The following is a 12,577-nucleotide window of genomic DNA, read 5'->3' on the forward strand; positions in this document are numbered from 1 at the left end:
GGCGAAAAAAAACAAGGCGGGCCGAAAAAATAAGGTTCCTACATTTTCAAATTTTGACTCAATCATTGTGCAAATGGTTTTGATTTAGTGGGGAACATCACATATATACAGCCAGCATCATATATCACTGCATCAAAGTAAGAAAAAAAACATTAAATCAGAGCCTTTTCTTGTCTCCTCTCTCCATATTTATCTGCCATCCACATTTCGCCATGGCAACAGACATCTTTGCCCGTTTTTGGCATGTTGACCACTGTCAGAGGGCAACAAAATTTCTTGTTTCCTTTTTTCCAAAATTAGGCAAAAATTAATGCACGCGCTGATGTCATCCATAGAAATTATTTGCTGTGGCCCTAAGAAGATGGATACTATGTAAATGAAAGGTTTCAATGGCCAACATTTCACCATGTTGTATGAGATCTGTACATGTGTACTGAGAGGCTTTGACGGTCAGTTTGCTGGCCAATATGCTGTATGACTTACTGTACAAGAAATCTGACATACATTCTACTACCTGGCTTGGACTGGTAAGCATTTTTATTATTCAGTCATTTCATCTGTTTGTGTCCAGTATATCAAAGAAACGGCCCATTCATTATGTTGATTTGATTGACCATATAGGGTATGGATGACATCCGCGCATGCATAGAATGAAATGGAAGGAAATGAAACAAAATGTCACTTTATTCTTAACATACCCTGATCGATCTTATAACGTTCCAGTTCTAAGAATACCATCAATCTTAATGTTGCCATTTCGACGTCGAGCAGACAATAACGTCGCCGTTCCAACGTATGAACAGCTTAACGGCTTTCTCTCATACATATTTTGTTTCTTTTCGTTCCATTCCGGGGTCCCATAACTGTATAAAGCATCACTCAGCAATTATAGCAAGTCATATAGTCACCAAAAACAGTTAACTCAAGCAACTGGATATGATTTTGGAAATGGTTAGACGTTTCAGGTAGCATGCACTACCTTTTGCCAGTGACACTAAGAGACTGCAGTCTGTTTTTGCACTGTCTCTTAGTGTCACTGAAGTCTCTTTGTGTCACCGACAAAGGTTAGTAGATGCTACCTGAAACATCTGACAGTTTCCAAAATCATATCCTGTTGCTTGAGTAACTGTTTTTTTGGTGTATCTTGGTGACTCAAAAAACATGTCTTCATTTATCATCCTAATATGATCATCGTAATATCATAATAAAAAAATAAGCGGCAAACTTAAGTAAGCTTCATTCTCAGTTATTCACATATCAACACATGAAGGCTTTTAAAACAGGCTTTGATTAGAGTGTGTTTTAGGTGATCAGATCAGCATGGTGTCATGTCATCAGCAGTACGTGGTTGGAGGGAAACAAGCCACGTGTCCCGTCAGGCCCCACACCAAGCCACCAGTCCTTGTTTACCTGCACAATGTTTGTGATCCTGTCACCAACGTCAAAGGAGATTTCGTCATCTTCAGTTGTTTGGAAGCCATACAGGGCTATAGCGTGACTTTCCACGGGACTTTGGTCATAGTCATGAGCAGGCTGTGCTTCCTTGTATTCTTGCTTTTGGTGCTCCTGTTGGTGCTCTTGTCGGTGCTCTTCTTGGTGCTCTTCTTGGTGCTCTTCTTGGTAGTCTTGCTGCTGGACTAGGTATCCTTGCCGGTACTGCTGTTGGGACTCCTGTTGGTCTTCCTGCTGGTACTCCTGTTGGTACTGAGCCTGATGTGTTACCTCTTTTTGTCTGATGACTGGTTCTTCATGAAGTACATACGTAGGAACGGCTGATTGGGCAGTAGACTGGGATGCTCCTTCATCCTTGTTCCTGTCCTGGTATACAACAGAAAAAAACATTTAAGTTAGTTTGGAGGTAGAATTGGAGCTGTGCCATGATTTCTATATGCACCTACCCAGTATCAGTATAAGGTCAAAAGTGTATGTAGATTTTTGTTTTCTGCACTAGCTGTTTGACAAACTTTTGGAGTAAAACAGGAATCGTAAGAACCTCAATTTCTCCTTCAATATGACGCCTATCTACAAATGACAATACCACTGGGTAGGGAGAGTCATTTATCTCTTCTTCCTCTTCTAAAATAGAATGGACTACAGGCACGACACCAATTTACCTGTACATGACAGTCATGAAATTGCAACTTTTTGTTACATACACCTTCATATTTCATCCCAAAGCAGATGTCGGAAGAACCTATTAGTAAGTGATTATTACATTTTCTGTTTTTAAGCTTGCTGAGATGTTAATATTTTGCGAACAAATGAGTCAGTTAAAAACAGTATCATGATCTTCCTTCTCAGCACCTGCTTGGAGATTTAAATACGTCTAGATCTCGTGCCCTAAGCCTTTTTCTACTCAACCTTCATAGCTGAGATCCTGTCCAGACACTGCTGTATCTTTGGTCGTTCCCTTGGATTTTTCTTGAGACAGTCATGGATCAGACTGGTCCAGACGGGGATGGGTGGGACAGTTCCTGGCCATTGTGGCATCCTCATATTCTGTCCCCTTTTCAGGTCTGCGCTCATCCTTTTATAGTAGGTATCAGCCTAACAAAGAAAAATCAATAATTTTTATATCTGTTACAGAATTGATTTATATACTAAACACTCAGTGGCATTATAGATTACCATGGTGTACACTGCCTGAAAGTACACCAGGGAGCTCCAAACATTATCATTACAGGCACATGTGCTATTGATAGCTCTCGATTTCAAAATTGATTTCCAACTGTACACCAGGAAAATGCTCCAAAATAGACAGTGAAATTTAGGAAAACTTGACCATCAATGATAATTAATTTTTATGTTGAAAGCTAGCAACAAGGTTGTGCATTAACATTAGAACCCATAAGCATCGGTTTATTTCTACAGTCACTGACATGTTTTTCAAAGAAGCGTCAGATGTTCCTTTGATGCAAACATTCAGTTGCAGGTACATGTACCACCAATGACTCACCTTGTCAAACAGTGTTCTTCCGTACCACATCTCCCACAGGATGAGGCCCAGGCTGTAGATGTCTGCACTCTTGTCGTAAACCTTCCACTCCTTCACTTCTGGTGCCGCGTAGATGGCAGTTCCGATCATTGTACCAGTGATTTTATCCTCTCGCTTAGTCACTCCAACATCGGCAAGCTTCACGGTGTTGTCCTTGGTCACCTTTGTGCATGAAAACAAATCTTCATCGTTTAGATGTACATGACACTGTTCAAATTACCTGCATGGTGACATAAGATGCAGATATGAAAGCTTATCATTTTTTCTTCTAAAGGCTTTTAAACACAATGCTTTTACTACAAAGTTACCCAATGAATTCAGCTAACGTAATTACTACATGTACCTGACCTCAGTCTAGCTCTGAATACGGTAGGAGTAACATATGCAGAGGCCTGGCTAAGACAGTGACCAAGACCAAGGAATTGAAATAAAATTGTAAGAAGTTAGTCTCACCTATCCAGAAATGAACACTGGCTTGCCAATCTCTGTCTGGTAGCTATAGTGTCAGACATGGGCTTACAATCATTTGTACAGTTCTAACAGAGCTCCAGTCTACATGACTTAAATTGTTTTCTTAGACTGTCAAATGAACACCACAATTACAAGACATACAGTCTTGTATTTGTAGACTACTATCAAAGCTAATTCTGCTGTGAGGAAGATATTTTCAAGTTCATCATCATCATCTGACATATTTTCAAGTTACAAACACAAATATCTACAATTAGACACTTTTGACAGACAGGGCTGTTTAGAAAGTTAAAATTAGAACATAAGGTTGGTTTTGCAGAAACTGAAGTTGCACATAGTATTATCTTGATTATGTGACTTAGTTACAATTATCTGGATTCTGCATGGTTTGATGTTGTTTCCTTGAAAACCAAAATAGAAAAATATTTGAATCTGTTCAATAGATCGACCAGTATTATGCTAATCTTTCCCTGCCTTTGTTTCTGGTGGCTGGACAGTCTGGGTTGTTTGAGTTTTTCTAGTTCTAGTCAATTCAATATTCAAGTAGCTGGAAAAGTCACAGTGGGGAGTACTTCATTGTATGTGTGCTGTAGCTGACAAGAACAATTGTGTAACTGGACCATTCCGCTTGAAAATTAAAACATAGATATTTTAGTGTTGGCAATTAGTGTTGGCAGTTAATAATGGTTGTCAACTGTTGAAAAATTGAAAGTAAAAAATCCTAACCCCTCCCACTAAGGATTTGTTGAACTTTAACATAATGAGTTGATGGCAAAGACAATGGAAACTTGCTCTGACCATATGGTGAGATTACAAGAAATATAATGTACAATGTACCAAAATATTGATAGGTTTGAGGTCCCTGTGGATGTAGCCTGCATCATGGATGGTCTTGAGTCCCTCACACAGCTGCACTGCCAGGTTCTGGGTGTAGCTGAAGGCTGCTGCCTGCTTCTCTGGGTTAGAGCCCCACCAGGCTGGGTTATGTTCCCTGCAGCATATAAAGGATCATAGATGCTGTGAATAGTATTCAATAGATATATTTTATTACACCTATTGGTTTGGGTAACAAATTCCTCTTCAAGGCTGTGAAATTTCTCACTCCAGTCCAGCTGATTAGATAGTTATCATAATTTTGCTTTCAGTGTCAACAAGATTCCATTTCTGAATCCGAACTTTTCCCAGCATCATAATTACCTTTGCCAAGAAGGTAACCGTTATGTTTTAGGGTATGTATACATGTACATGTGTGTGTGAGTGTGTGTGAGTGTGTGTGTGTGTGTGTGTGTGTGTGTGTGTGTGTGTGACCTAACTTTGGACTGCCTTTTTTTTAGTGAATTGGCTTGATATTAAGTATGTGGGTAGCTCTTGATGAAACCTCAAAATGGTTAGATTTTGGCCCCTAAACGGCTTGCGATGATACTGCAGCGTAACGTCTAGTTTCAATATGTCGTGATCTGGACATGCTTCTAATAATATAATGAGGAGCACGAATTTTGCATGGTAGATAGCTCTGACGAAAAAGCAACATGAGTTTGGGATCCTATAGCAGCTTGTTTTGGAACTGCAGTGGTATTTATTAGAAAACCTTTGGAGGAGGATACACCAAGAACCGGTTGACAGATCATTGTGATGTTAAGTGTGTAGCTAGTTTAAGAGATGCTTGACATGTCACAATTAGATGAACATTATGTAAATCAGCATCTTATTTGCATGATCAATTAGGAAAGTCTATAAATGCAGTTATTAACTAGAAAGGTAACATAATGTTTACCTTCGCATATATGGTGAGAGGAGTCTAAATCCCTCCTACCATAAAATTGCAACATTATGTACATGTAACCCAACACCAGTTACCATGGTTCAGGTCATTGACCAGGTGACAGGTCATTCTTTGGAACGGAAGAAGAAACAGCAAAAACAATATGTTTTCCTTCAGTAAACATAATTTAGTAAAACAAAAGACCTGATTTGCATAATTGATGAGAAAATGCTATATCTATATAGCTATAGTAAAATGCTATAAAATGCTACATGTATAGTGGTAGCGGCTTTGAATTATATAGTCGCAGCATTTGGAAGTCAATTGAAATTCAAATCAGGACCTCATTTGCATGGTTTATGAGTGAGGAGTTGCTAGAATAGCCTTTGTTAAGATTTGACTGTGATTGAGTTGAGAATGTGATCAACTGATATAATTTTGAATGAGTGTCAAATGGAAAGGTGTGATCATACCAGTCCTTTACTTCGCTGCTTTTTCACCATCTTGCATCAATACTTTACTTGACAGTCAACTTGGAACATTAAATTCAATCTGATTCAATACCTTGTATCATACCCTCACCTGTTGGCAATCCTATCCTCCAGTGTGCCGTCACACAGCTCCATAACCAGTCCCAGCCTCAGACTGCGTCCCTCCCTCCTCCAGGCAGTGCCGTAGTATTCCACAATGTGGTCTCCCTTCAGCTTCCTGGCGGTAGAATGGTTTATTGACAGTGATAAGAAGGCTTTTATTTGAAGGCTTTTTCACGTTTCCAGAAGAAGAGAAAAAGGCATGATGGCAGTTAAGTAAAATTCCTCCCCCTCAAAAAATAATTGACACCCTGGTCGATTGGAGAGAAAATGAACCTTGTTGACATGGTCACCTACAAGTATACTTGGAATCAGTCAGTTCAAGGAGCTTTTATCAAGTCTGTTTCCTTACATTAAATTAAATGTCTTTCATCCCTGCCTGAGTTTATTGGATTCTGGATGAAGCTGACTCAGAGGTGTACTTAATTGTGAGTTTTCTCACATAACCTTAATATGTTAGCCTTACTAAGATCAGGATAATAAGAGTCACTCTTAGCAGCCTTACCTCAAGTTGTCTTCTTCCTTCAGGAAGTCCCAGGCAGTTTGTGCTTTTATGACAGCATATGGCAAGACTCCAAGCTTCAATGCTGCAGGAGTCTCTGCTCCCTTCCATGGGACTTGGACTCGGAAAACTTCACCAAAGGACCCCCCTCCTATCCTGTTCCCTGTGTCTGTCCAACCTGGGATGCTGTCCAGATCATACTCGTACTTTCTCATCTCGGTCAGGTGGAACATTGCCAGCTGCCCCATGAAGCTGTAGACTTCCCTACTTTGTGGTTCATATGTTTCCACGATTTCATCATTACTTCTGGTATCTTTGAAGGTCTCCTCTATTGTCCGCACCATAATGATTCTCATCTTTGTGATGTCAGCTTCCAGTAGAGCCATCAATTCACGTTGTGGCTGCATCTGCCTTTCAGCCAGGTCAGTGAGAAGTTCATCGGATGATGACAGTGCTGAGATCAGGATGTCTATAAGGGGTTTGCGATCAGGTGTTCGTACCCAATAGCGGCGGAGAATGGATTCCCTCTTTGGACGTGTGGGCCCCCAAACTGCCATTACAGTTCTCTTTCCCCACCTTGATAACATACTGCTCAATGATGACAGTGATACACCTTTCCAAAATGCAACATATTGCTCCCAAAGGGATGGCTTTTGAAACAGGACATTGCGGACATTCATTGAGGCTTTTGTATGACTACTGCAGACATACATTGTTTCCTGATGTGCAGACTCAAGTGACTTAACTACCTCTTTCATTTTCTGTTTAAAGACACTTTCCATGGAAGTTTTATGGTGTTTAAAAGAAGGACAGTCAGTCAAGTCATCTGCCAACGCTTCATAGAGCTCTTTGAGTATTGAAAAATTAGCATCATTCGATTCTTTCTTCTCGTTCTTCCGCATGGACAAAACATTGCTGTACCAGGATTTAAACTGTAATGGCCTCATAAAGGAGATCCCTACTGCATTAAGCGCATCCTTCTTCAGTTCCCTACTCTTTACAAGGCTAGACAGGGTATCCTTTGTGGACTCCATCTTGTTGCTCATTATACTTTTCAATTCCTTTGTTCTCGTGTTTGTTTCCTCTTGAAATGAATTGAGGTGTTCCTGTGCTTCTTTGAACATTTTCTTTTTAGTGTCCCTGTCCAAGTTTTGATGAGCAACATTTAGCTTGGTGTCGATTTGGATCAGAGCTGCACTCAAAATTCGAGCCAGTAACCTGAAACATAGTGTTATTTGATTGTCATCCATAGGCTAATACAAATCTGATATGATTGGTCAATGTAACATAAATCTAGGTCTCTTTTGATTGTAAACTGTTACTGTACATAGAGGAACTATCCTGTCCGTTTATGTGGGAAAATTTCTGCCTATTTAGTGGTTTTGGAACACGAAAACCCCCACCAGAGAAAAAGAGCCGCACAGGCTTATCTCCATGGGTATTTTTTGCTACAATGGACAACAATTTTCCTGTCGCGTTGCCAAATTTGACAGAAGTTGTTGCGTGCAGTCATGTGCTCAAACACATGAGCCTTCAAGGGCTTATCCCACGCTGCTAAACACCAGAAACTCCAGCCGCATTTATACGGGCTACTTTTATACGACATATTAGACTGTATTTTAGACCAAAAGGCAGGGCGATACTGAGAATCGGTGGAACGCGGTGATCGTGGCGCTACGTAGTCACTAAATTAGTAAGGATCGTATGTTTCCGCGTAATGGATCGTATGTGTTCCGTAAGATACGTATGTTTCCTAGTAATGGATCGTGTGTATTCGTATTAATTCCGTAAAAGTCGTATGAATTCTTTGGCACCCCTGGTAATGGGATCTTTCTCACTTCGTAGATATATAACCGGTAGCTCATAAAGTTATTTTCTGAGCCGTGAGCTGCGATTTGTTTGTTCCATATAACCGGTAAATCGCCTTATGGCGTAACACACCAGTTTTTTACATGTAAGTATAAGCTACGTAAGGCCGGACTGTAAGGTTTGAACCACTCACACCGGGAAGGTCCCCTACTTTTTTTAAAACCCGTGACCTCTTGGGTCTGAGCCGATTACGCCACCATTTACGCCACATTCATGAGGTTACTTAGCGTTGATAACTTGATGTTTAGAACGCCAACCAGGCAGTATAGTGACACTGCAATAGTAGTATACAGGTGCTGGTGTGGTCATACGTATATACATATGAACAATGCACACACACACACACACACATACACGTTTATATATAAATGCGACCTATATTTCTGCAACCTTACAATGTGACTGTCATATATTTTTTCCCACCTATACTGAGTGTCCAGTTTGATGTCCAAACTCTTTGGCAGCAGCAAGTCCAGACCATCCAGCACTTTGATGAAGTCTTCAGAGAGGATTCCAAATGGTCCTACTGCCTGTATTGTGTAGTAACAATAAAGTAATGTCATGATTCACTTTTCTCTTATTTCCTATCATTTTGCACTACAGCCCAACTGCAGGATCTAAAGTTAAGGCTCTTATAATTACTGCTTCCATGAAAAACAGTCTGTCATCAAGATAATGAATCTGCACAATTAGTGACGAATTACAACAGAATTTACTGTCTATAATTATAGGGTTTTAAGCAAACATGCAGATAAGGGCCTACTTGAAAAAGGCCACGACTCCATATTGGTAGATGGTGAGAATTTCATTTCAATTTCATTAAATGTAAATGTACAAGTCATTTGCATAAAATTAACAAAAGCTCTAAATGCTTTCTGGAGGTATGAGCTCGCCGGACTCTAGTTTCTTGATTTCGTAAAAACACAAAAAGTGAAATATCAAATTATGCACAAAATTTATATATGCCACCAGAATGATGTACACGTATGTGAAAGTGAGCTAGGTGCAGGCTAGGTACCAATTTGAGAAAGTTGTGTGAACCTGTAATGCTTACCTTCTTTGATGACACATGAAACACCTGAGACTCCTTCAGGCCAGGCCACATCTGTGACAGCTTCCGAAATGTTTCACTCTTCACGTTGTCTTGCTTCTCAGGTGGCACCTCAGCAAGCACAAGGTCCCACTTGTTGCAGATGAACATAGCCGATTCTGGGTTGAAATCATCAGAGTTGTCCTTGTTTGCAAACAGCTGTAGAAGTTTTCCCAACTACAAAGTGTAGATGACAAAAAACGCATTTCACACATGATAAACGTGTACGTGCATATTCAAGAAGACCCTGAGAAGAGTAAGGACATTCAAAGTGGTGATGGACAACAGTATAAATAAATCAGTCAAAAGCATCTAACATTTGGGCTGTATCCAAACTCCAACTAGTCTTAGTATCAGTCAGCTGCAGCACTTAGTTACAGGAACATCTGGAAATTTTTTTAATATGTGTCAACAGTGTAATTATGTAAGAAAGGGTGTCAATGGACATGCATATATAAGACATTTTCATGGCAGATTTTGATTGAAAAGTACATATTTTGTTCAACTTTTGAATCGTGGACTCAACATGTAATTCGTTTCATGTTAGTTTGTGGCCAAATGGAATCAAACCGCGGCACATTTGAATCATGAACGGGGCCTCAGACTTAGAACTGTTTTACTGAGAATGGTAAAAAACACCTACCCTGTCCTCTTGTACCCCCCCTGCCCTGGAACTATCAACGATGTACAGGAAGGCAAAGGACTCGGAGATGTGGTCAGCAACAACTTGGTCCATGATCTTGCTTTCTCCAACACCGGGACTGTCCACTATGACTATTCCACCCTGAAAGTAGAAATTTATTTTTAATCATTACTTTGAAATATTTTGACACATTTTACAGTTACAAGAAGGTGAAATGAATATGTACATAATTTAACACTAAACACTAATCAAAACAATGACAATTTTTGTTACTGTAACAGTACGTAGTTGTAGTCTTTCCTTTCATGCTTTGATATATCTCTCAAATTTTACTCACTTGTTACTTTTGTCAAGGATAGACAACTCTTAAGCTCCTGTTTTGAAACAACGGGAGCTTACTTATTTACCGCAACCTAGCTTTGTGTAACTTTTGTTTCCCATTGGATTCTACTTGAAACGTCTGACCGTTTCCAAGAATCATATCCAGTTTCTTGAGTAACTGTTTTTGTGGTGTCTCCTCTTACCTGGACGTCAAAGGTATAGATGTTCGTCAATCTATACCTGACAATTATTAAAATCCACCCTGAATATCACGTCAGTTTTGAGGGATGCATTACAAACATATTGTTAATGCACTCAATACATAACCTTGACAGGGCTTGCCAGGGCTCTGTCCGGGTGATTTCAAGTGAACCAGTAACACCTAGCTTCAGTGCACAGTAAATCAATCATATTTATTACCCCGATGAAGATGATAAATGGTCATCAAAACATCGGCTTGTGTTAAAAAAAGAAAGTGGTTGTGAATAAATAACTTTGCTATTCAATCATTTATCAACCTAAAGAGATCATTCACGGCTCTCCAAATCAAGTTCTGAGGTTATCTAAAAACAGTCCTTACTTGAAGAAGAGGAAGAGGCCAAAAGATCTCGACCCGCTCAGCTTGAGGAAGGCTGTCTCGGCTGGCTCCTTCAAGACGTATGTAGCTGTCTAGCTCCTCCCGATGCTCCGCTGTGCCATCCAGTGGAATGGTGACTCTCGGCTTCGGTGTCCTATACCCTGACTGTCGCAGATGAACCACCGCCTGCCGAGTTTCCCCATACTTCACCTCACAGATGGTGGAAGTGCTACTAAGGAGGTCTACGGGAAGGATGTCATCACCAAGCAGCAGGTTCAGGAAGGTGGTTTTTCCTGAGGATGTTTCTCCTGAAGAAGAGTTTCAAGCATGATTTTGTATCAATCATGCATGCTTGGTGAATGTCGTAACTTAGTATGAACAATAAATAATGCAGAAAAATGCCTAGTTCTGAGAAAATAATTTTGGTCATGACAGTTATTGTGTAATTATTCTGTACTTAGGCTCTTTGGATAAAAATATCTGTAACTATACCTGTACCTGTAAATTTAAAAGATAATGTCAATTTCATGTTGTAAAGTATTACTGAAAAGTCTTTATTTTCTGACAAGTCTGGGATATCAACCAAAGTACCTCTCGTAACATCATGTAAACCTCAAATAAATCATGCCATTATACAAAATGTAGATCCTAAAATGAAAGGGGACGCCTATTTTTCGGTGTACCCAAAGAAGACGGGGAAAACAGAATACGAGATCATTGAAAATAGGTAAATAGTGATATTATTGGTCACCACAAAAGTAGCAAAATGTCAACACAGTGCACCTAATGTGATAAGTATTCTGCAGTCAATGACATTACACTAACCTGCTAAAAGTATTGGACACTCTTCTTTGTGTAGCTGTGTCTGCACGTCTCTTAGGATGTCTTCTGCTGCACGATCGAACTGTGTCTTCAGGTTGTCCTTCGTACTCTTGTCCAAATTGGGTAGGAAGGCAGCAATGCTGTGGCAAAATCTTGCCAGACGTTCTCGTTTTGAATTGTGTAAAGCCAGGATTTCCCTCAGGTTTTCTGCAGCCTAAATTACAAAATGTTATTCTTATAAGTTCTATTTATCGACTTTCTATGTCGTGTTTAAAGTTTTGTTTGAACTTTTATGACAACTTTCTATGTGTTTAATTTTTGGTACCCAGGGCATTAGACACATCTGTCAGATTCTAGCAAAGGCTAACCCCGAGCCACACACACACACACACACACACACACACACACACACACACACACACTCACACACCGGAGGTCTATAAAACTTCCCTGCCCTGTTCCTATAACCAAATGAAACACTAGGTTTCATGTCACCATAAACACAGAATCTGAGGAAAGGGTTGCACATCTAATATTGACTATTCATGGACCTTTACAGGCTAAAACAAACATGTCCATTGTAATGGTCATTTAATTTCGACCCAATGCATGCTGGCATTGATAAAGAGGTGTGTGCGTGTGTGTGTGTTTTTCTGTGTGTGCGTGTGTGTGTGTTGTGTGTGCTTGTGTGTTTCTGTGTGTGTGTGTGTGTGCGTGCGTGTGTGTGCGTGTGTGTGTCCGTGTGTGCGTCAGTCTGTGTGTGTGTGTGTTCGTGAGTCTGTGTTTGTTGTGTGTTTGTGTGTGTGTGTGTGCGTGAGTTCGTGAGTCTGTGTTTGTGTGTGTGTGTGTGTGCGTGCGTGCGTGTGTTCGTGAGTCTGTGTTTGTGTGTGTGTGTGTGTGTGTGTGTGAATTGTATGTGTGTGGGGTGGGTGGGT

The 12,577-nt window shown here is 40.2% G+C and overlaps 1 protein-coding gene across 1 annotated transcript in view; it reads right to left on the reverse strand.

Moving 5' to 3' along the window:
* Positions 1–298: 298 nt before the first annotated feature.
* The window catches only part of LOC109472605, a 16,516-nt gene continuing 4,237 nt past the window's right edge, over positions 299–12,577 (reverse strand). Inside the window, exons 3-13 of the mRNA XM_019772401.1 lie at positions 11,646–11,856; positions 10,824–11,128; positions 9,923–10,063; positions 9,268–9,456; positions 8,613–8,719; positions 6,324–6,584; positions 5,811–5,936; positions 4,304–4,457; positions 2,957–3,157; positions 2,362–2,547; positions 299–1,818 (exon numbers count right to left, since the gene is read on the reverse strand). Coding sequence (XP_019627960.1) covers positions 1,327–1,818; positions 2,362–2,547; positions 2,957–3,157; positions 4,304–4,457; positions 5,811–5,936; positions 6,324–6,584; positions 8,613–8,719; positions 9,268–9,456; positions 9,923–10,063; positions 10,824–11,128; positions 11,646–11,856 — 2,373 coding nt within the window. The 3' untranslated portion in view covers positions 299–1,326. The remainder of the gene's footprint in view (positions 1,819–2,361; positions 2,548–2,956; positions 3,158–4,303; positions 4,458–5,810; positions 5,937–6,323; positions 6,585–8,612; positions 8,720–9,267; positions 9,457–9,922; positions 10,064–10,823; positions 11,129–11,645; positions 11,857–12,577) is intronic.

The sequence above is a fragment of the Branchiostoma belcheri genome, unplaced genomic scaffold, assembly GCF_001625305.1.
Source record: "Branchiostoma belcheri isolate BF01 breed outbred unplaced genomic scaffold, Haploidv18h27 scaffold28, whole genome shotgun sequence".
NCBI classification, from domain to species: domain Eukaryota; kingdom Metazoa; phylum Chordata; class Leptocardii; order Amphioxiformes; family Branchiostomatidae; genus Branchiostoma; species Branchiostoma belcheri.